The sequence below is a fragment of the Protobothrops mucrosquamatus genome, unplaced genomic scaffold (genome assembly GCF_001527695.2).
Source record: "Protobothrops mucrosquamatus isolate PMUCROS unplaced genomic scaffold, P.Mucros_1.0 scaffold_257, whole genome shotgun sequence".
In the NCBI taxonomy this organism is placed as follows: Eukaryota; Metazoa; Chordata; class Lepidosauria; order Squamata; family Viperidae; genus Protobothrops; species Protobothrops mucrosquamatus.
The window spans coordinates 763782-789092 of record NW_015386333.1 but is presented as its reverse complement, the minus strand read 5'-3'; the positions used below and the strand labels follow the sequence as shown (position 1 = coordinate 789092).

General features: G+C 37.6%; 1 protein-coding gene across 1 annotated transcript in view; it reads right to left on the bottom strand.

Annotated features, from left to right (window-relative positions):
- Positions 1-5967: 5967 nt before the first annotated feature.
- The window catches only part of LOC107302374 (sodium channel protein type 4 subunit alpha), a 121809-nt gene continuing 102465 nt past the window's right edge, over positions 5968-25311 (bottom strand). Inside the window, exons 25-27 of the mRNA XM_029287219.1 lie at positions 21246-21350; positions 19518-19788; positions 5968-9885 (exon numbers count right to left, since the gene is read on the bottom strand). Of these exons, the coding sequence (XP_029143052.1) occupies positions 8633-9885; positions 19518-19788; positions 21246-21350 (1629 nt within the window). The 3' untranslated portion in view covers positions 5968-8632. The remainder of the gene's footprint in view (positions 9886-19517; positions 19789-21245; positions 21351-25311) is intronic.

Below are 25311 nucleotides of genomic sequence, written 5' to 3'. Positions count from 1 at the left end.
ATCTTTGCCATCATGCACTCTCTTCTGGAAGGGGTCTTTTAGCCAGCTTACCTCCAGCGATGCTTTACTGGCAGGCCAAGTGCTGTTTGACGCCGTCTTCCTCTCCAAGGATTCCTTTAGGTCCGTCTTACTCTGTTAAGTTGTTGTAAGATGATCCCACCTTCGTCGCCAGTGTTAAATCCTTGGATTCAATGACTAGCACAACAGGCATTATGTGAACAAATATCTTCTTTAATGGCAATTGCAGATTCATACAGAAACGGCCTCCTGCTTCTTCCTTTGCTTCAACCAACAACGAACGAACAAGAACGGTCCGGGTAAAGTTGCTACAGATCGCGCGCACTTTCTTGCGCATGCGCGCAGGCTATTGCCAGTTTGTCTGCCCCCGGGCAGCTTCTGCAGCCCGTTGCCATGGCAACTGCCCGGGCTTGCTTGCTGCAAGTCCCGGGACACAACAAAATCAGTCATGTGATGTCTCAATGATTGGAATTGGGAAGAGAAAAAAATTGTGTTCTACTGTTTGATTCTACTATTCTATTTTCCTCATGATATTTCTTTAACTGTAGATTTTTAAGTATATGTATATTATAACATATATCATTTTTTTATATTAACGTTTATCCAGCTAAGGGGAATGTGATGCTCTGGCCTAAAGCATTGGGGTAGGGAGGCCTTGCAAACTACCAGTAGGTAGGAGATGAACAAAATGCTTTAAACCCCAACTTTAGGATTTTCTCCCCCTCCTCTATTCATCATACTTCTTAGTGATAAGAAACCTAATATATGAATTTTTTGCCTTGTGACATCCAACAGTGACATCCATTCACTTTCCAAAATCTGGAATTTCCAAGATCAGTAATCTTTTTCCATTCCCTCCATCAATTTCCAGGAAATAGGAAACATGACAGAACAACCCCAAAAGTGCTTTTTCCAAAAGGCAATTAGAGTTTTTTGGGTTTTTTTTTCCTTTTGAAAGCATTTCACTTCTCATTCAAGAAGCTTCTTGGATGAGAAGCAAAACTTTTTCAAAGAAAAAAAACCCCAAGAAAGTCCAGTTGCCTTTTGGAAAAAGCACCTTTGAAACAACCATGACCTGGATGATAGAGAATCTCCATAGACATTATGACTGAACAAGAGACCAAGGTAGGCCAAGAAGCATGGTACTCTCATAAAAATAAATGAAATTCATTCCAGATTCTGTTCACTTTAAAACAAATTTCCTTCTCAAGGATACAGATTAAAAAACAATTGTAAGAAAAACTTGCCACTGAGAAGGCTTACTGGGTGTGTTCACCTCAGAATGATCATTTCAGGATTCATTTGGCACATAATGTTTCATTTATATATCTGATTTTCCCCCTGTCACTTATGCATGGGAAGACCAACACCAAGGGGTAACAAACTAAAAAAGGCTAGCCTAAAGAATTGTGTTTTCTGATGGGGGAAATCAGAGCTAAGTGACAGACTGATTTTGGGTGCATTTGTCATAAACTGCCTTTAACAGAGAGAAAATTTAACTTGGGTGATGAGCTGGGTATCCCTACCAGCATTTTTCTCATCCCCAAAGGCATATGAAAAACTGAATTGCTGATAAAGAAATTGGGATTCCCAAAACTGAAAAGTGTATTTTTGAAAAATTGTCAATCTCATTTAATTAATCTCAATTAGCTGGTATTTCAGATAATAGATCTTCATGGATTGAAGCAGAGCTCATAAGGGTTTAGAACTGGAACCTAATTCTACTTTCTAGAATCAACTCAGCAAGTAAAAAGAACTAAGTAGACATTCTAATTCAACAAATGCAACATATATATAAAAATTAAGTACTAGAGAACTATAATGAATTATTTAAAAAATGGAAAAAAATGATTCTCAGGAAGGTAAGGAGATATAATAATATTATTACAATAACAGCCAATCAGCACTGTGCACAACTAAGGCACAATCAGTATTCACTTTCCCAATTTCTCACAAACCAATCTAAAACCAATTCACAAGTGGTTTCATTTATAAATTCAAAATGCAGAGGGAAACTCTTTCATCTATTTTAAAAGTTGCCCAGTCAGTGCCAAGCTCCTCATTTACCATGATTCCTGACATTTAATTTTTTTAAAAAAAATATCCTCCACTGACCTTTGTTTAAAACAGAAAAAAATAGCTAGTACTTCCATTCTACTCCATATAGTGCATTATGTGTCAGCTGCCACCATATGCTTGCTTGTATGCTTCATTACCATGGTAGTGACAATAAGTGTTTGGCAGGCCTGGCATTAAGCCAGAACTGCATTCTTCAATCCACCTGGAGAATTAACCTACCATGGGGATTGTGCAACCATGTCCATCTCCAGTGGGGATCAAGTGAAGAGGCAGTCACGATAAGACAGGAGAGCAGGGCGAGAGCCTGTCCTGGGAGAGGAGCTGCAGTTCCAACCAATCCAGAAGAGACCGGCGAGCCATGCTTGAACCCAGTGCATGCCTGAAGGCAACCACGGGAAAGCCGAAACTGCCCTCTTGGTCCCCTGAGAGATGGAGAGAACCCAAAATGGCAAGGGTAAGATCCCAATGGTTGCTGGGCATCAGAAAATTAGAGGAAACTTCAGCAGGAGTGACTCTCATCCGAGGATCCAGAGCCAAATACTGCCACCCAGAGACATGGCATAATCTGGGGCAACACAGGAGGGAGACCCATGACTCAACTATCAACCTGATGCTTGATCTCCTCCAAAGAAAAGTTTGGGGAACTTATGGCATGCATGCCTCTGGAGCAACCAAGCTCCGTGCTCAAACAGAGACCCAGTGCCAGAAACCACAACACCACTGGTTCCTGTGACTCTGGTGGAACAAGATGACTGTCTGATGCCAGAGCTAAGAGTGAAGTTCAATGGAGAAGCAAGGCAGTTGGGAAACTTCCTTACCCAAGTGTGGAACTTTATGGCATGGTACAGGCCGAACTTCCCAGACAATGAACCCAGAGTAAGTTGCATCACTGTGGCTCTAGAATGTGAATTGGGTGGTGTCTCTTCATGATGCTGATGTGGAAGAGCTACGTAATTTCAATGATTTTATGACTGCCATGAGGTGATGGTTTGAGGACCCTCTGGTAGAAGGGAAGGTGAAAAGGAGGATCAGAAAGAATACTGGCTAAAGGAAGTGTTCAGTGAGTGGGAGAAAGTTCCTACTCCCTCCACACCACCCCATGGACTGCACCATTGAAATACTGCCCTGGGCCAAGTTTCCCAAACCTAAACTATATTCCATGATGCCAAGGGAGCTGGATGTGTTCAGTTCATTGATAAGAACTTAGCTAGAGGATCATAAGTCAGTGAAATCAAGCATAGGGGCACCCATGTAATTTTGGAAAAAGAAAGATGGGTTTCCGAGACTATGTAGATTACAGGAGCCTAAATGGCATTAGAGTAGAGAATATGTACCCACTATCCCAATGAAAGACATGCTGGTCCATTTAGTCAAAGGCAAAATCTTTACTAAACTAGACTTGAGAGAAGAATACTACGGGGTGCGGATTAAGGCTGGTGATGAATGGATAACTGTGTTTAACTGCCCATTGGGATGTTTTCAGTTCTGGGTCCTCCCTTTGGCCTTTCATGCAACTGATTAAATCCTGCATGATCATGTATTCAAAGGGCTTGGGATAGTTGGATGATATTTTAATTTATACTGAAACCATGGATGAGCATGACAAACCTGTAGAGAATGTTCTAGAAATGTTATTGGCAACACATTTGGAGCTCTCCAAATGTGAGTTTCATCAGTCCAAATTGGACTATCTAGGCTACTGAATCTCCCATGAAGAAGAGGAGATGGGCCCAGGAAAGATATGGGCGGTACTGGAATGGAAGGCAATGCACACCGAAAAGCAGTTGCAGAGCTTCCTGGGTTTTGCAAATTTCTATAAATAATTCCACTCATATTGCTCCATTGCTTACTAATTTGTTAAAAACTAAAGGGAAGAGAAAACCTAAGCCTGGAGCCCCCCTCAAGTAGTCCATGGAATGCTAGATGGCTTTTGACAAACTTAAGAGACTATTTGCTGCTGAGCCAATTCTGAAATACCTACACCTTTCATCATCCAGCAGATGCAAATGACATATCAGTCAAAGTGGTGCTTCTCCAGTAGGATCAAAGGATGATTACAACTTTGTACTTACACTTCCAAAAAATTGTCCGAGGCTGGACGTAGATGGATGGTTTGGGAGAAAAAAGCTTAATATGAAATGGGCATTACTAACATGGTGACACTTCCTAGAAGAGGGCAAGAGGCTTTTAAAGTGTGGACCCACACTGATTGCAGTATTCCAGATGTGGTCTTACTAAGATTTTATAAAGCGGTACTAATATTTCGCGTGATCTTAATTCTATACCTCTGTATATACAACCCAAGATTGTATTAGCTTTTTTGGCTGCCATTGCACACTGCTGGCTCATGTTCAAGTGATCATCCACCAAGACTCCAAGATCCCTCTGTACTTATACCTTTGATTTTTTCCTGCCTAAATGTAAAACTTTGCTTTTCTCCACATTAAAGTTAATTTTGTTGGATAGGGCCCATTGTTCAAGTTTGTCAAGATCTTTTTGGATCCTGAGCTTGTCTTCTGGGGTGTTGGCTACTCCTGGCAGGTTAGTGTCATTTGCAAATTTGATGAATTCCCAATCTATTCCCTCATCTAAGTCATTTATGAAGATATTGAAGAGTACTGGGCCTAAGATGGAGCCTTGTGATACCCCACTGCTTACTGCTTACTTCTCTCCATGTGGATGTAGTACCATTGAGGACTACTCGTTTAGCACAGTTTGTCAGCCAGCTACAAATCTATCTGATGGTGATGTTGTCTATTCTGCCTCTTTCTAGCTTACCAAGAAGTAGCTTGTGGTCTACTTTGTCAAATGCCTTACTGAAATCTAAGTATACTATGTCAATGGCATTCACTGGTCTACTAATATCACTTTATCAAAGAATGAAATAAGATTGGTTTGGCACGATCTGTTTTTAACAATCCCATGCTGTTGTTTGCAGATTTTTTTAATTATCTTATCTGTTTTTTATTATCTTTCCCAGGATCTTCCCAGGTATTGATGTTAAACTGATTGGTCTATAGTTTCCTGGATCTGGTTTCTTTCCTTTCTTGAAGATGGAAACCACATCATCCCTTTTCCAATCCTCAGGTACTTCTCTGGTGCTCCAGGATTTTTGAAAGATATGGTGCAATGGTTCTGAGATAACATCTGCCAGCTCCTTCAGATCTCTGGGATGTAATCTGTTGAATCCCAATAATTTATATTCATCATGCTCGGATAGGTGTTCTCTTACCATTTTCTTGCTTATTTTAATTTTTATTTCTAGTTTGTCCTTTGCAGTAGGTTTTTTTTTGTATGTTGGGATATAATTTCTTTTTGTGTGAAGATTGATGCAAAGAATGAGTTAAGCAACTCTGCTTTCTCCCTACTGTCTGTTATTTCCTTGCCATCTTCTCTCTTTAGTGGACCTACTGTTTCCTTGACTTTTTTCTTGTTATTAATATGTTGAAAGAAACTTTTTTTATTGTCCTTGATTTCTGTTGCATATACTAGCTGTACCCGGCCACGCATTGCTGTGGCTCAGTCTGGCTAAATGGAAAAGAAAGAAAAGAGAAAGCGCACGTTTGTAATATGTTTAATTTCACAATGCTTGTTGGAATCGTAAAATTGTAGTGTGTGTTGCTTTTACGTCCAACAGATGGCGCTGTTTTTCAAAAAAGCATGTTTTTACCTGTCACAGGTGTGACATGTATATAATAGTAGGTATATAAAAACACGCACATAGTCGAATGCAACGTTGTGTCAAAATTTCAAAGCAATCAGTGAAGAATTTTCGGAGATTTAAGATTTTGAACAAACGAACATTTACATTTTTTTTATTTACATTTTTATTTTTATTTAGTTGTTCTGCTTTGGATAGCATGAAGCCTCCTCCCAGAAGGTAACAAAGAAAATCAGTCATGGAGAGGATGTGACAATACTGCGGACTTGGTCAAATAGCGCTTATATGCCATGTCCTGAATAGACGGAAGGGAACATCCAATAATCTTTTCTGCTGTCCTCACCACTCTCTGTACAACCATCCTATCTGAAACAGTAATACTTCTAAACCACACAGTAATGCAATATGACAGGATGCTTTCAATCGTCCCTCTATAGAAAGTAGTAAGGATAGGGGAAGATATAATGCAAAAAATGCAGGTGCTTCTATGCCTGCTTCACCAGTGTCCCACTGTTGAGCTAACCTGCTTGTCAACTGCACACCCAGAAACTAACCATCTCCATAGTTGAATCTTTTGTATAGAGGTGTATGGCTCAGCATGCCTTTTCTGAAATCAATAGTGATCTCTTTTGTTTTTCCTACATTTAAAACCAAGCTGTTTTTATATCCACCAGACCAAACCCTCACCAAACCCTCCACCTCCTCCTGGTAAGCACCTTCATTATCATCCTGAATAAAGTCCATACTATTGTATCATCTGCATACGTCACAATATGGTTTGAAGCAAACCTTGCACAACAGTCATGGTCATTAGGGTGAACAACAGCAGACTATAGATACAGCAAAAATACATCTAAAGATACAGCTTTATTTTCTTTATTTACATCTTTATTATTTTCATAGTACATATATATGTAGCAGAGATTTTGCAACCACTACATTTTTCCATTTGGATGTACCACAGGTTATTTATTTATAGGGCATGACATTATGGCTAATTTAATTGTTGATTGAAGGCCACAATGGCTGCCATTAAAGCAGATTTTGAATAATGGGACAAGTAAAAAGGAATTTTGTTTGATTAAGGGACAGGCAGAAGAATAAAGTTAAGAAATAATCTCTCTCCTGTTTCATTTTTCTTGCGCTGATTCCACACTGATAAAGATACAAATTGCTGAGAAATTCTTCTTGTGTAAATGCTTTAAAAATAAATAAAACATTCACAAAACTGCACTACTATGCTTAACAGATACTATATACTCTAATCTCAACAGAATTTATTAGGACATTTTTAATAGCCTACTTAGCTATCAGATTTCCTTTGCACAAATCATCCCTTGGGAAATGTATCTTTTCCTCTGGGACACCCTTTCCTCTCGGTGCATGGGAATTCTGCTCCTCCTGACTAGTTAATGGAGGAGAGAAGCGGAAGAGGCAAACTGCAATTTAGACTGTGAATCGGAATGTCATGCATGCCACATTCTAAAGCAGAGCTCTTTAAAGAAGAAAACAGTGGATTGGCAAATAAAAAATGCAGCTTACATTCCAAGATTATTATCTGTAGAGTTGAGAATTAATTTAGAAAAAATTACTAAGTTGGCAATAAACTTTTAGAACAGATTAGCACATCACATTTGATTTTTTTTTTGTTTAAAAGAAACAATGCATATACATAATTAAGACTTAATTGGACTTTCAGCCACTTCTAACAAAAAGTTTTTTTAAGTCTACTCAAATTATTTAAATAAAAAAATTGAACCCCATTTAAGACATTGCAGTTTTGTGTTCCTAAACTGTGCTGTTATCTCAGCTGTTACTCCATGCTGTTCACTTTGCACCCACTCCTGCTGGAAAGAATCCTAAGCCCAAATTTATGTCTATTATTTTTAAAGAAATCAGAGTTGCTAATGTCTGAGGACCAGTACAGATCCTAACTTTCACTCCCAGCATCTTCAAGAAAGACATACAAAGAAGAGAGGAAATTGCTAAAGATGAGTATTTTCCCACAATTTCAAACTGGATTTAAGAAGCACTAGTCACTAGGGTCAGGCTTTCCATATTGTACTTTCCACTATCATATCCAGTTTCTGCATATGGGCAGAATTTGGCAATGGGCATTAATTTCAGCCAACTGGAAACTTCAAGTTTAACTGAAAAAGCAAGCATATTTCTAGTTCTTGTGGCTGAATAAGAATTGAAAGAATATTAACAAGTAAATGAATTCTCAGACATATATACCTACATATTGTTCAGGGATTCATGCCCAATTACATCTCCCCAGCATTAGCAGAATAAATTAGTAAAATATACAGCCTTCTGAAAAATTGCATAATTGATCAGAGCAATAACTAAATAACGGTTATTCTTGGCACATTTTTTAGCAAATGGAGCTTAAGAGATTCTGGTGAAATTCTCCAGAAATGATCTGTTTTCATTCAAAGCTTGAATGAACTTCCTTCTTTTCCCCTTTATTTTTAGCACTGCTTTATTTCTAGCACTGCTTAATCATTCTACTAATAAAGAGTTGATTCTCAACTCATTTGATATAATTCGGTATTTAGAATCATCAGAACCGATTCTGGAGCATTAACATGAAACTAGGATGTCTTTTCACCAGAAAAGGAGATAATTGACATTTGCATTATGAGAAAAGAAGACAAAAAGCACTTTGCACATTGTGGTGAATTTTAAAAACAAGCAAACAAGCCAGAAACCAGATGGAGTTCTGCTTTCAATGCTGAACTGTGGTGTGAAGTACCTGAAATCTGGCAAAATAATCTTGTTTTTGTATTAAAATAGAAGATGCCAAAAGGATTTTGTGAAAAAGGTCATTTGGAACCATACACCAACATTTGTTGTCCAAATGTGTGTTCATTATACAGATGATTCTTTTACACCACGTTTGGCATTCTCACTTTTTTTAGTTTTTCCAGAGTCATCTTCCTTCTTGCCATTATTGTCCTGCTCTTTCTTTTCACCAGAATCCTTCTTAATCTCTGGACTACTTATTGGCTCAAGTACGAGAGATGGAGCTGTTTCTGGGGACTTTTCTACTTCTACTTGTGAGCCATACATTGCATTCATTTTCTCTGCAATCATTCCTTCTTTCTCTGGGGCGTCTTCTTTCAGTGTTTCTATATCTTGACTCTGCTTGTACAGATATGAAGCTTGTTTCACTGACCGTTTTAACAGATATCGACGGAATGCTCTTTGGATTTTGATGGCACAGACTTCCTCCTGCTTTCTTTTTAGTGTTGTGGTAATGGGCTCATAAGATACTTTGGAGGGATTTGCAGCCATAAATTTCTCCTCCATTGATTCCTTCAGGGCATCCATTTCTCCAGAGTCTCCCAAAACTTCTTTTGTCAGGGCAAAGAGAATGTCCAAGCAATGTATTTTATCTCCAGGAACCATAGGCAAGTCCATAGTGATCAGTTTGATTTTATTGGGTTTAGCAATTCGCAGTGGCTCTTGCAGGGTATCCACAAAATCAGAAAGTGTGCTGTAAGTTATAAATTGTGTGGCGTCAGGGTCAAACTTCTCCCATGTTTCATAGAACATTTCAAAGTCATCTTCACAGAGAGGCTCACTGCTCTCCTCTGTGGCTACATTAAAATTCTCCAAAATGATGGCAATGTACATGTTAACCACAATCAAGAAAGAGACAATGATATAACTGCAAAAAAAGCAGATGCCCATGGAGGGGTTGCCACAATCACCTTTCACATGACTACCAGGGTTCTCTAGATGAGGATCACAATCTGGGGGACCACTGTTCAGGATAGGGTTCAATAAGCCATCCCAACCAGCTGACGTGGTGATTTGAAAAAGACAGATGATGCTGTTGCCAAATGTCTCAAAGTTGAAAATGTCATCAATGCCAGATTCCTTCTTTACATAAGCAAAGTTTGACATTCCAAAAATGGAATAAATGAACATAACCAGAAATAGGAGGAGACCAATGTTGAATAGTGCTGGCAGAGACATCATCAAGGCAAAGAGCAGTGTTCGGATGCCTTTTGCTCCCCTGATCAGCCGAAGAACACGCCCAATTCTGGCCAACCGGATGACCCTGAAGAGAGTGGGTGATACAAAGTATTTTTCTATAATGTCTGAGAGGACAAGTCCTGAAAGATAGGAAAACATTTTTCTCAGCAAACCACAAAATACCACATCAATTTTCAAAAATCATTATTAATAATTCATTTTAATGGCATAAACATTGTACATACAAAATTCCCCCCAATATCAAATTCAACTATTGAGTGCCTATCAGTCTGAAACTAAAACAGGCCACCTAAAAATAAGAATGGCTTCTAAATATTTTTTGAAAAACTTTAGATGCAGAAAGGATACAAAAAGGTGCATAATATGTAAAAGAAAATGACATGAAATCAAATTAAATTATTGTATAGCAAACACATATTAAAACAGATTGAAGAGTATTTAGACACAATATAACTTACAAAACTGATTCAACAAGAAAAAGAAACTTTTAATAAATCAATTACTAAGGAGGAAACAAAAACATAATTCAAAAATGGAAACTGAAAAATCTCCAGAACCAAACAGATATTCTAAAGTGCACTACAAGATCTTCCAGAAAATTTTGATTAAATCATTAACTCAGGAAATGAATGAAATTTGATAATGTCAAGTAATTCCTTGTTCTTGAAATAAAGCTTTAATTTCTTTGATTTATAAAGAGGGAAATGACTTCAGTTGTCTTGAGTTATATAGAGGTTTATGTCTTGAGTTATATTTAATTACACAATTATAAATTATATATTTTTATAACAATAATTGCAAAGAGAGAAAATGGCCTTTAACCGAAGTGATATACCCACATTAGGCTGAATTTGTTTTGAAGAGATATTTGAGAGATAATATTAGATATATTTTGAATGCTATTGATAATTAAATCAGAAAAGTAAGAAAATGGCCATGATATTTTTAGATATAAAAAGCCTTTGATAATTTGGAATGGCCATCTATGTTCATGACTATGAAAAAAGATGAATTGTGGCAAGAACTTTCTTACATGAATCTTACATATTTATAAAGAAGAAACAATCAAGATAATAAATATATTACAGGTGTTTCTTGCTTCCTAACAACCATTCATTCAGTGACTGTTCAACTGTGTTAAACAAATGGCATTTACGACTGGTCCTTCTAAATGTGGCAATGGTTGCGTCCTGCAGTCACATGCTCATGATCTGGGTGCTTAGTAACTGGCTTGTAATCATGATATTGAAGCACCTACAGTCACATGATCATGTAATTCTTCATTGCTGGCTTCCTACAAGCAAAGTGCTGGGGAAACCATCAGGGAGTCCCAAATGGTGACCACGCGATGTCACACTTAATGGCCTTATGGGATTTGCTCAGTGGTGGGATTCAGCCAGTTCGCACCACTTTGGCAGAACCGGTAGCTAATATTTTGTTGCCCAGGCCCAGAATGGACTTCCGGAAGCGGCATCCACACAGAGAAATGGTTGTTCACATATTTGAATCCCACCACTGGATTTTCTTAACGATGTTAACTGGAACTGCCATTGCTAAGGGATGCAATTATGTCCACATTGCTTGATAAGAGAAATTCTGGTTCCAATTATTATTGCTAAGTGAGGACTACCCATGTTATCATAAAAACTGAAAAATAACATGATAAAAAAATAAATTTTCAGGAATCAAATTATCAAAGCAAAAACATAGGTAGATTAGAAGTATTTGCAGTTGATGTTTCGTTTATAGTTATTTTAGAACAAGTCGCACCAGGTAACTGGATTTGGGGACAACTCAGCACCCCACCAATTCCTTCCTTCCCCAACTGTTGGCAGCCAAGCGTGCACACACACACACACACACACACACACTTCTGCATTTGGGGACTTTTTATCACATCTGTGCCAAGAAACTGCCAATGGTGTCTGGGTTTGGAGAGAAGGACTTCTTCTTTGGCATGCTGGGTGCTTGTGTGTGCCTGCGCACACAAACACACACACACATACACACACACACACCATTTGAAATTTGGGGATTTTTATAAGCTGTTTTTCTTCCCCTTGATTAGCAAGCTGGAGGCTCCCTTTGAAGCACAAATTTTCAATTCTGCAAATGCAGACATTTAGGGACTTCATTTTCCCTTTAGTATTGTGTTTGCAGTACCTCCTTTTGCAAGCTTCCTCCAGATCAAACTTTAAGTGTCTTGTGATGGCTCTCAGCTAGCCCTGCTGGTCCATGATCTGCATCTTATTTATTTATTTATTTATTACTTTAATTTATACCCCGCCCTTCTCCCGAGGGACTCAGGGCGGCTTACAGGTAAGTAAAAACAGAGCTATACAATAAATATCTAAAAGCCAAATTAAAATATATATTAAATAACCTGTATTAGAAAAATTATAAAATCCCTTTAAAATCCCTATAAAATCCCCCCCTAGGCCAATCCNGCACGGCGGAAGGAGGGGAGATCCGGAATAATCCGGATCTCTGGGGGGAGTTCGTTCCACAGGGTGGGGGCTCCCACAGAGAAGGCCCTCCCCCTGGGGGTCGCCAGCCGACACTGTTTGGCCGACGGCACCCTGAGGAGGCCCGCTCTGTGGGAGCGTACCGGTCGATGGGAGGCAATCTGCAGCAGAAGACGGTCTCTTACTGCCAACATGATGCCAGAATGAGGCAAGTCCCCAAGTGTGTGTGTGTGTGTGTGTGTGTGTGTGTGTGAGTGTGTGTGTGTGCACGCGCATGCGTGTGCACCTGAGCACCCAACATGCCAAAGGAGAGGTCTTTCTCTCCAAGCCCGGGCACGATTGGCAGCTTCCCAGCACAGATCCAGATAAAAGTCCTCAAACTCAGAATGGTGTGCATGTGCATGTGTGGGAAACACCCAGCACACCAAAAGAGAGGTCCTTCTCCCCAAGCTGGGATACAATTGGCAGCTTCCCAGCACAGATTTTCCCAGCATGCTTGGCTGCCAGCAGTTGGGGAAGGCAAAGAGCTGGTGGGGCACCAAGTTGTCCAGTCATCTGGTTCTATGCTGACCCAGCCATGCCCACTCATCTGTGCCCAACTAGCCGCATCCACTTGGTCATGCCCATCTGACCCTGCCCCTCTGTCTGCACCAAGTAAGCAGCACTCTTCTGCACCCACCAAGCTGCACCCACCCATCCACATCAGCCTAGCAGCTGTGATCATCCCTTTCTGCCTTCTCCATGCCTATGACCTGTCAGTTAAGCTATTTCTGAAATCAGATCTGATCTTCTGGAATACCCATAGATCTGTGTTTAAAAAATAGCCTGGCTAAAGATTAAGCCTCTTGAGGATGGTCATGGAATGAAGCAGGAGGCAGTGCTAATGAGGTCAGCTGCAAGAAAATGGCAATGCTGATAGCAAAAGTTCAAGGAGTCCAGTTCCAATTTTTTTTGGTACCATTGCTCCCAAACCCAGATGGAATAGACAGAATAGCACAGCTCTTCCTCCATGAAATAAGCAGTAAAATGTATGCAAGTCCTTGTCAGCAGATGCAATGGAAATCCTATAAAGGTGGCAGAACTTATTTATCTATCTGTCTGTGTCCGTCTATCCATCCGTCCATCCGTCCATCCGTCCATCCGTCCATCCATCCATCTATCACCTATCACCTATCACCTAACATCTATCTATATCTGCAAATATGAAGTCAGGAAAACTAAGGTCCAGAATGAACTAAGACTTGAAATAAATGTTAAAAATAATAATAATAAAATTTATTTCAACATATAAAAAACAAGAAAAAGTCAAGGAAATTATTGGTCCACTATTGGGAGAAGATGGCAAGGAAGCTACAGGCATCAGGGAGAAAGTGGAACTGTTTAATTCATTCTTTGCTTCTGTCTTTACAAAAGGAAGAAACAGACCAACCAAATAAAAGCAGTACTGTAAAAGACAGATTAGGAATACAAGTCACAATAGGAAATAAAATGATAATACAACATCTATCCACTTGAGTATGAGTTCAAGTCACTAGGACCAGTTGGATTATATCCCAGGGTTCTGAAGGAGCTGGCAAATGTGATCTCTGAACCACTGAACTGTATCTTTCAAAAATCTTGGAGCATTGGGGAAGTACTGAAAAAGAGCTAATGTAGTTCCAATCTTCTAAAAAGAAATAAAATGAACCCAGAAAATTACAGATCTATCAGTCCGACAATACCAGAGAAGATCCTGGAAAAAATAAGCAGTGGATCTGTGAACATCTAGAAACAAGCAAAGCTATTACTAGAAGCCATCATGGGTTTGTCCCAAACAGGTCATCTCAGACATTATTGCATTCTTTGACAAAGTGACTAAATTAGTGGACCTGTGAAATGAGGTGGGCATAGTATATGTGGACTTCAGTAAGGTATTTGATAGAACAGACCATAGCCTACCTCTTCATAAGATAGAAAAATATGGAATAGACCAGACCAACCAGGGACTGGTTACATGGAGAGAGGTTTTTCTGCGGACCAGAGGAGGCATGGTTTTGTGTGCTGCCTGCATCCAGCGGATGGGGCTTTCCTTGTTTGTGCGGCCCAGTTGCTGGCATGGTGCAGCCCAGTACTGGTCCATGGACCAGGAGTTGGGGACCCCTAGAATAGACAACATCACCACCAGATGGATATGTAACTGGCTGGCCAACCACACTCATTGTGTAGTTTTTAATAGAACTATTTCTATATAAAAGGAAGTATGTAGTGGGGTACTTCAAGGCTCTGTCTAAGTCCAATAGTCTTCAACATTTTGTAAATAATTAAATGAAGGGATAGAACAGGAACTCATCAAATTTGCAGATGACATCAAGCTTGGGAGAATCTTGAGAGATTTGAACACTGGGCCCTATCCAACAAAATACAATTCAGTGATGAGAAAAATAAGTTTTTATATTTAGGCAAGAAAATCCAAATGCACAGATATAGAATAGGTAGGACCTGATACTAGGAGACCTGGCAGATAACCAATTAAATATGAGCATGACTGCTTGTGAGACAGTAGTCAAAAAAGGCCAATGCAATCTTAGGTTGCATTAACAGAGGGGCAGTATAAAGATTACATGAAGTATTAGTACCTCTTGTACTGAAATGGTAAGATCACACTTGGAATACTGTATCCAGTTTTGGTTTCCACAATACAAAAAAGAAATTGAGACTCTAGAAAGAGTGCAGAGATCAATAAAGATGATAAATTTCCTGTCAGTGAGAACAATGAATTAGTGGAATGGCTTGCCTCCAGAAGAGGTGAGTGCTGTATCACTGGAGGTTCTAAGAAGAGTTTGGATGGCCATTTGTCCAGTATAATATAGGGTATCCTGCTTAAGCAGGTGGTTGGACAAGAAGACCTCCAAAATCCCTTCCCACTCGGTAATTCTGGTTTAAAACTAGAACTACTAAAGACAATTTTAAGTGGTCAATTCTGCATTGGGGATGCGATGAAGGCAACATTATGAAGATATGACAAGAAGAAATTATTACCTGGTAAAGTTTGTCATTTCTTTAGGAACAGGTAAGGAATAGTGTCATGCACAGATGTGGTAAATAGCAAGAGGTAGAAAGAATGGTCAAAACCATCCCTTTTTAAAGGATAGAGGCAGAATATAGCTTGAATTGCAGATCTCACTTATAGTCATGAAGTTTTCTAGTTTCATAATCAGAAATATGGATTGCCTATGAACAGCAAAGAAAATTCAATTCTTTTAATAATTGGGGAGATTTGGCAATATTCCTAGAAGTGCCATCAGAAAGAAATCAAACAGATTTTCTTCCAGAGGATGGATGATGTTGCAAAGGCATGGGAAATTCCCCTGTTAAGTAATGAAGGCAACAGATAAACTCTGGAATAATTTTCAAAGATGATTTTGCTTGTTTTGTAGAACAGGGATATTTTATCACAACCTCCAACCATAGATACTTCAGGGTTCAAGATTTGTTAAGGAGAAAGTTGGTATACCACTTTAGCAATAATTATCACAAATTTCACAATTGTTATTTGGAACAATTTGTCAGCTCAGCTTCAATTGCAGTTTGCTTTGTAGATGGACATATCATGCCATTAAGAAGTGGTGGGATTCAGCCGATTCGCACTGGTTCGGCAGAACCGATATCTAATTGTTTGTTGAGTTCGGCAAGCCAGTTATGACAAATCTGTGTTTTCCGGAACACGTCTGGTTTTTGCTCAACTTCCTTCCTGGCAGGAAAAAAAAACTCCTCCCCAAAAGTCCAAAACTAGGTGGTGCTACTCAGAGTAATTTCAGGAATAGATGCTTCATGTTTCTAGTTTCCCGATTGGTGGATATGGGAAAGGGGGTGAGGCCACCACGTATTAGCTGGGGTTGTGGCTCTGGAACTTTTTCCTGTCTAGCTATTCAGAGCGCAACTAATGATGAGCAGGAAAGCTCTTAAAGGGTTCTGTGATTTCATGCATTAAACTCTAATGTAGTTCTTTGTAGCAGACTGGGCTTTCCTATTTTATACCATGACCTATGATTTAAATTTAAATAGCAGAATTTCAATTTCATATATATCAAACCTTAGTTTAGTGTTTTAATATAATAAGCACTGTTTAAGTGACAGGTGCTATTTCAGACAGCAAATAGTGGTTCACTGGCAGCAACCTGTGATTTCATATAGCAAATGCTTATTTAGTTAAGCAATTTTGTCATTTTATGGAGTAAACTGTTATAAGTAGCAGAGATTTCATGAACTGTTATTCCAGAAACATTGGTTTTAGCCCAGAGATATATAATTTCATACACTAAACACCGATTTAGTCAGAGATAACTTCTAAACAGGCAGTTCTCAACTTAAAACAGTTCATTTAGTGACCGGCATTGAAAAAAAGTAACGTATGACCATTTTTTCATACTTGTGATGTGTTGCCATGTAACTTCCATTGTTGGTACTTTATATTTTTTCTTTTTTCCCCATTCTCTTATATATTCTTTTGTTCCCTTATATATTTATCCTTTATTCTTGAAATACCTTATTTCTAAATATTTCTGATACTAATGTAGTTTATACAAATTGTTTGAATAATGATATTTTTTCTACTTGAGTAATATCAGCTTATTTTTGTGATATTTTTGTCTTGTCCCAGCTATGGCTTATCTTTTACATTTTTTCCTTTTTCTTTCAATTCTAATTATTGCCTACTCTTTATTCTATAATTTTCTCTGGTGATTGTAGTAATATGTTATAAAACTTTGCATTCTTTATTACATGCCCTTGCTTGGTTATTGATGCATACACTTTTCAATAAGTTTTTGTACAATATCTTGTAATCTTTGATAAAGGATATTAATGTCTGTAAATAATAATAATAATAATAATAATAGTAATAATAAGTATTATTATTATTAATTAAAATAAAACATTTTTAATTTTTTTTGCAGTACCTCTTAAAAGGATGAAAAGGCAACAGAGTTTGACAGATTTCTTCAATAAGAAACCAAAATCGGAATCAGTTGTATCAGAATTGGCCTTAGATAGTACAAAATAGTCATAAGTACAACCACTCCAACTTGAAGAAAGCAGCGTGTCAATTATTGAAATAAAAAAATGATAAAAACTCCAAAATTAAAAATAGTCTTCTGGAATGTTGGACAGTGCAACAATATAACAATTTTAAGGAAAAATATGACTGGGCTGGTAATTTTTAATAAAAAATTAGGTTATGAGTATTGTGCAAAATAAAAGAGAAAAGTGTTCATGTGTTAAAAGAATGGAAATGTTTTCAGATTGAGGCATCAGAGAAAAATAAAGAGGTACAACAAGCTTTTCTAAGGAAAAAAAGGAAAACATTTTTCATCAAAAGCTCATAACATTTGAAAAGAGAATTTAAAACAATGTGAGCAGGATTCAATAAAAAAAGCAATAGATACGATGAATGAAAAATATCTATGTACTACTTGTAGAGTATTTAATACAGTTTACAGCCTGGCAAAAAGATGTAAACCGTTTTCAGACATAGAAGATGAGATAGAAGTGCAAATTAAAAATAGATTAGATATGGAAATAGGATTACATTCATGTAAAACTGCTGTGAAAGTAGCTAATTTTATTGCAAAGGAAATTTAAAAAGAAATATTTACTAAAATTATTGAAAATAATCTGAAAATATGTTTGATTATTGACAAAATCTCAATGATATCTTGCAAACCAGTTATACTTTTTTAAAAAGTTGAAGATTCAGTTACATCACCATCAACAATGAGCTAGTTGAATTGGAAAAACAGATGCAGAGACAATATGTTCTTCAGTTATGGAAAGTTTAAATAGTGTTAGGCTTACTAAGAACTACCTAGAAAAAAAATTAATAGGATTTTGCTCCAATGGTGCCAGCATTATGCTTTGGAGAAAATCTGGAGTGAGTACTAGGATAGCAAAAGTGTTTCCAAACATAATAATATGGCACTGTTTAAACCATCGCCTCCATCTTGTTTTAGATGATTTGATAAAGGAAATGAAGTAAGTAAATCATTTTCAGATACTTATTGATAAGATATATACTATTTTTTATCAATCCAATAAGAACCAAATTGAATTTAACAAAATATCCGAACAACTTGGAATTGAAATTATAAAGATTGGTAGAGTTTTGGGACCAAGATGGGCTGCCTGTAGTTTAAGGTCAACCCTAGCTGTGTGGCGCACTTATTCAGTGCTACAACACTATTTTTATTCAAATGAAAAGTACTTAGGTAAGGCTGCCCGTCTTGAAAATATATATTTATAGTAGTATTAACTTAGTGTATCTTTTAGATACACTAAAAATTGAAAGGGGGGGGGGTTCAACTACAAAGGTAAACCTTGTAGGGTAGGCAAGGTGGGTTGTATGACGTGTGTGAGTTCCAGCACCTTTTTTTTTTTACAACTGCCCAGAACTATGCAGTTCCTGAAAGTGTTCAAAGAGCTAAATATATTGTCAGAACAATTGCTGTGTAAGTTCAGCAGAAGTGGAAAGGGTTTTTTTAAAGATGAGCATAATACGTTCAGAGAAGAGAAGTCGCCTAACTGTTTCTAATATATCAAACACGACTATTAGTCTAATCGGCCTACCTCTAAAGGAATGGGATCCTACTCCTACAGTGAAAAAAAAGATGGTTAAGGATAAATCACACAGCCGATGATGCTCAGATAAAGCGAAGAAAATTGTAAGTGAGGACTTCAATCAAGAAGCAATATGGAAATATCTTAAATAACAGTTTTATTATTTTTGTCAGGTATTATTTAATATTTTTTCATTCATATTTTAAAACTTTCTTATAATATAATCTATTTTTGTGTACCTCTTTTATTGTTCTTATTTAAGTATTAAATGGATGAAATAATAAACTACCTTTCGGTATATTGTTTTTTTAATACTTAAAACGGTTATTAGGGCACAGAAACTGCTATTAAATTATTTGAATCCCACCACTGCCATTACCTATTAGTCCAGTTTATCCATTATTTTCCATCTTGATTTTCTCTTCATTTTAGGCACTTTTAAAAATATTTTAAACTGTTTATTCATGCATGATTTCATTTTTAATATTGCTTTGAAAAAGGCTTTGATTACATGATTATTTATATGCACAGATCTGCTCCTGGAGTTGGGTTTAAGTATGTTGGTTACATAATAGCTTTTAGCTAATTGTAATTATTCTATACCACCTTTGTTACTGCCCTACTATTTCCATTGCACACACCATTGATTGAAGTATTTTAGAAACAGATCAATTATGCTTATATTTTTTTCTTACCTACAATGGAGAGAATGACCACAACAAAGTCAAAGATGTTCCAGCCGTTAGTGAAAAAGTAGTGCCTCAGGGCAATCATCTTGAGAAAGCATTCAGATGTGAAGATGATAATGAAGACCAAGTTGATCTGAGCAAGGATATTTATCTTGGTTTCGCTTTGGTCATCTGTTTCCACCATCATTGTTACCATGTTAAGACAAATGAGGATCATGATGACTATATCAAAAGCTTGCTGAGTCACAAAGTCAAAGATCATCCCTTGATACTTGTTCTTCGATAATTTGGAAGGTATGCATGCGTGTATGACAGAAAGACAGGAAGGGTGCAAGACACATGGACAATGACAAACATGAAAACGAAAGAAAGGGAAGAAAAATGGAGAAAAACTCAAAGAAAAAAGTTGAAGTGGTGAAGGACTAAATCTAAATCATCCAGTGTGCCACCCAAAAATAAAATTTTCCAATTTTTATTGCCTTGAAGTGGTTGAAGACACAAAAAGTAGCAAACCTCACTTTTTAAAAGAATAAACAAGTCTCTTGACTTTGAATTATTATTTTTATTTTTTTAAAAAAAGTTAAAAATTTCTTATGTTTTTAAGAAAAAACAAGATCACTGTATTGCCCTAGAATCTCATATTCTGCTAAGATACCTGACTCTGTGACTTGTGAGATTTCCTAAGAGAGGGATTGGTGATTCACAATCCATTTAGTGGACTTTAGAATTTACTGAGATAGTGCTGTTGAACTTTAGTGAGGAAATGCTTAATGTTGGGGTGTGATACTTCCCGTAAAGTCTAATTCATCCAATGTCACCCTTAATATTTACTAACTTCTACAAAGTAAATTGAAATATTTTAATCTCACCATTTGTGGTGACATCACTATCCTCTTAACACCTGATCCTTGGAGAGAGATAATGATCTAAGGAATTACCAGGAATCACTTATAATATCAGTTTGCCTCTGTAGGGACCATTAGTATACAATACTCAATTTCACAACTGCTGTAAAGATGTTGGTATTAGAAAACAGTAGGAAATGTAGGACTTAGAATCCAGGAAAAAGAAACTTGGATGCAAAGGAAAGAAAGACAGAAAATGTTGGGAGAAAAAGATTAAGGGTATATGAAAAGTTGTTAGGAACCTCAATTTTTTTCTTCATGTTTACCTTCTGTAAAATAGACTTCATAGCAATTGTCATAACATAGCAATTCTTTATTTTTATGAGCCCGAGAGTCTTGTACAGTAAATTCTCAATTTACCAGACTAAAGGGAGAAGGAAAAAGTGCCTGTTAAAGCAAAATCTCCATTAAGTCCAAATGGGATTTTATGCATGTGCAGAAACACATTGTACAAAAGTTTTTGCCAGTTGTGTCTGAAATCTGCCCTGCCAAAGTCCATTGAATCAAAGATTGACTATGCTCTTTTATTTCCTGTAGAAATTTTGGCTCAAAGGAAGAATATTTGGTTTACATGTATGTATCTGGAAAAAAATGACTGACCTTTGCAAACTAACTTAATTCTGCATGCAACTTTTATTCTGTTTGTTTCTTTATAGCCAAGAAAAGTCACTAAATTGTGGAAATAATATAGTACTATCATTTAGTGAGACAAAACTAATATTCTGAATAGTTAAATTAGCTTTTATATCTAAAGTCAAGTGGGGGCGAGGTCTGAGAAATTTTTTCCCATGGACACTGACCATAGACTTGGATCTTGAGAATGGCATACCTGGGGCCTTGGGATGGGCTTCACTGGTTTTTTTGAACCTAGTTTCTTCATAGCATTGTAGTATTTTTTTTGTTCCTCTGTCATAAAGATATCTTTCCCTCCAAAGTAAAAAAAGAATCAATGTCATTAGATATGGTGTGAAATCATGTATTATTGTTTTTGTTGTTATTATTCATTGCACAGTCAGTCCAGTTCAGACTGGATTTGGCATTTTTGTCTATCTATCGAGTCCTTATCAAGGACCTGGGATAGGCAGATCTAGATGTTTGATGGTGTTAAAGATATTGTCGCATGATGGAAGCTGTTCCCTATAAGGCCATATTTTGCAATTGACTGATGGTGAATTTGTCAATGCCAATGGTGTTCAAGTGGTACTCCAGTTGTTTTGGGATTGTACCCAAGGCATCTATTACTATTGGTACTACCCTTGTTTGCCTTTGCCACAGTTGTTCTATTTCTATTTGTAGGTCTTTTTATTTTGTTATCTTCTCCAGTTCTTTCTGTTCTATTCTGCTATCTCCAGGCATTGCCACGTCCACTATCCAGACTTTTTTCATCTTTCTTATCGAAATTGTTAAGTCCAGAGTATTATGTGGCAGGTTCTTGTCTGTTTGAATTCTAAAGTCCCAGAGCAATTTAACTTTTTTATTTTCTATGACTTTCTCTATTTTATGGTTCTACCAGTTCTTGCTTGCAGGCAAACGATATTTCTTGCAGATCTTCCAATGCACTATTACGGCTACTTTGTCATGCTGCTGCTTGTAGTCAGTCTGTGCGATATTTTTGCAGCAGCTTAGCAGAAGGTTCAGTGTTTCTTCACTTCTTTGCATAGACAGCACCTACTGTCTATTGCTGTCTTCTCAATTCTGGCTTTTGTCCTTAAGGCTTGGATTTGTGCAGCCAGAATTAGTCCCTTGGTCTTTTTCTTCACCTTTCCTGCTCTTAGCCATTTCCAGGTCTTGTTATTATCTGCTTTCCCTGATTTTTTTTTAATGTATTGGCCATATAGTGCTTTGTTTTCCCATGCCTCCATTCTGTTCTTCATTTTGCCTTGTAGGCCAGTTTGGTCTCTCCAGTAGTCAATAAGCCTTCCTGACAAACTAACTTCTGTGCATCTTCTTCATTGTCCTTCAGATATTCTTCCAAAGCCCTTTTTTTTCTTCAACCATCTGATGTACTTGCAGCATTCCATGTCCACCTATTGGCCTTGGTAGGTAGAGTCTCTCAAGGCTGTTGTGAGGATGAAGGGCATGATTCATTGTCATTATTTTTCTGGTCTTCCTATCCATTGCTTTTAGTTCTGCTTGAGTCCAATCCACTATTCCTGCTGTATATCTAATGACTGGAATTGCCCAGGTGTTGATTGCCTTGATGGTAATTCCTCCATTGAATTTAAGATCTTCTTCACTCTCTTGATGTATTCACCTCTAATCTTTTTCTTGACTTCAGTGTGTTTGATGTTATTAACTTGAAGGATACGCAGGTATTTGTAGTAATCATCTTCATCCAGACTCTTAATGTTATTTTCATGGAGCATCTTGATTCCTTCAGTTTTCACTATTTTTCCTGGATTGACAGTAGGTGTGGCACATTTGTCCAATCCAAACTCCATTTCAATATCTTGGCTATATATATAGACAGTGTTGAGCAGCGATTCTATTTCAGATAGTGTTTTTTCTATACAACTTCAGATCGTCCATGTAAAGGAGGTGGGATAGTCTGGCAGATGTTTTTGATATTTGATAGCCATGGCCTGAGTTATTCAACATTGATGACAGATGAAACAGTGCAATGACAAATAGTAGTAGTGATAGAGAATTCTCTTGAAATATTTCTCTCTTGATATTAATCTCTCCCAAACTCTCACCATTAGCCTGCATCTATGTCTTCCATTGTGCCACTGATCTTTGCACAAACTCTCTGATGTTTCTACTGACTCCTGTTATTTCAAGGCACTGGAATGATTATAAGAAAGCATTTGATTCTGTTATACAGAGCTGGATTGAGAAATGCTTAGACATTTTTGGAATTAGGAGCAACATCCACAAATTCCTGAAGACTTCCATGAAGCTATGGCAAACTAAGTTGTGGCCTGTGGTAATGAACCTGGTGAAGTTGAAATCAAATGAGGAATCCTTGTCACCTCTGTTGTTTGTACTTTTGATGGTGCCACTAGCAAGCATTTTGAACAAAACAAACTGGCTAAAAAAGGCTTGAAAATTTTCCACTTGCTCTACATGGATGATTTAAAATTATTGGAAAAAACAAAACGCTGAATTGGGCTCACTGCTGAAAAGTACTGAGGAGTTTAGCAGAGACATTGAAATGCAATTTGGCATTGACAAATGTGCAACAATTGCTGAAAAATTGTTGAAAATGATGGATTCAAACTTGATAATGAAGAGCTGATAAAAGCAGTAACACCAGAAGAAGGATGCAAATATTTAGGAGTTTTGGACCTGTTGCATAACCAAGCCAAGGGAGCTACTTCAACAAAATACATAAAGTGAATGTGGAAAATCTTGAGATCAAAGCTGAGTGGAAGAAATATCATAAAGGCAATGAACACTTGGGCAGTGCCTGTAATACAATATTGACTGGCATAAGTGATTGGACTCAACTAGAACTTGATAACTTGAATCAAAATCTGGATGTTAGGCATGCATTGTGTTCAAAGTCAAGAGTCTCCAAACTTGGCCACTTTTGAGACTTGTGGACTTCAACTCCCAGAATTCCCCATCCAGCTGGCTGGGGAGTTCTGGGAGTTGAAGTCCATGGGTCTTAAAGTGGCCAAGTTTGGAGATCCCTGCTCTTAAGTCATGGCTTTGTTGTTGGCCTCCATTGGTTGGGGTCACACTAAATCCAGCCCAATGCCACCACATCATAGCTTAGTGACAGCTATGAATTCAGTTAGCTACATTCGGACTCATATCCAGACTTCCAACTACATTGAGATTTTGGAAAAAGTGCAAAGAAGAGCAACTAAGATGATTAAAGGCCTGGAGACTAATGTAATAATAATAATAAAGTTGGAAGGGACCTTGGAGGTCATTGAGTCCAACCCCCTGCTCAGGCAGGAAACCCTACACCATTTTGGACAGATGGCTGTCCAGTCTCTTCTTAAACACTGTCTGGAGAAAAGAAAGACTGGGGGAGACACAATAGCAATATTCCAGTATTTGAAGGGCTGCCACATAGAAGAGGGGGGGTCAATCTATTTTCCAAAGCACCAGAGGGTAGGACAAGAAACAATGGATGGAAACTAATCTAGGAGAGAAGCAACCTGGAATTAAGGAGAAACTTCTTAACAGTGAGGACAATTAACCAGTGGAACAGCTTGTCACCAGAGGTTGTGGGTGCTCTATCACGGGAGGTTTTTAAGAAGAGACTGGACAGTCACTTGTCTGAAAGGGTATAGGTTCTCCTGCTTGAACAGAGGGTTGGACTAAAAGAACTTCAAGGTCCTTCCAGCTCTATTCTGATTAAAAGACAAGAAAACTAATGACAATGAACCATGCTTTGCACCCAAAAAGTGATATTGACCAATTGTATTTGGCTAGATCTCAGGGTGGCAGAGGACTGTTACAGATAAAACAAACTGTGGAAGAGTTTTTGTTTTATCTGTAACAAACACGGCTTAAATAACTACATTAAAAAAGAGCTTCTGCTAAAGGAGGTGAACAAGGGAAACCTCTTGAAAACAACAAGATTGAAAGCAGAATATCAAAAGGAAACAATTGAGTATTGAGTTTCTAACTGAAAAAAGAAGCCTTTGCACAGTCAATACCTGAAGGACATTGAAAGAAAGGTAAATACAAAGCTAACATGGAGCTGGTTGAGATCATAAGTGCTAAAGAAAGAAACTGAAGGCTTCATTTTGGTTGCTCAAGAACAAGCCTTAGAGATTAATTCCATGAAAACAAAAATTCAACATGTCAGCAACAACAGCAAATGTTGCTTATGCAACAAGAAAGATGAAACAGTGGATCCCTTTCTCAGTGGCTGCAGCAAAATCTCACAGACTGATTATTTACAACATCATGATCAGTTGCCAAAATCATACACT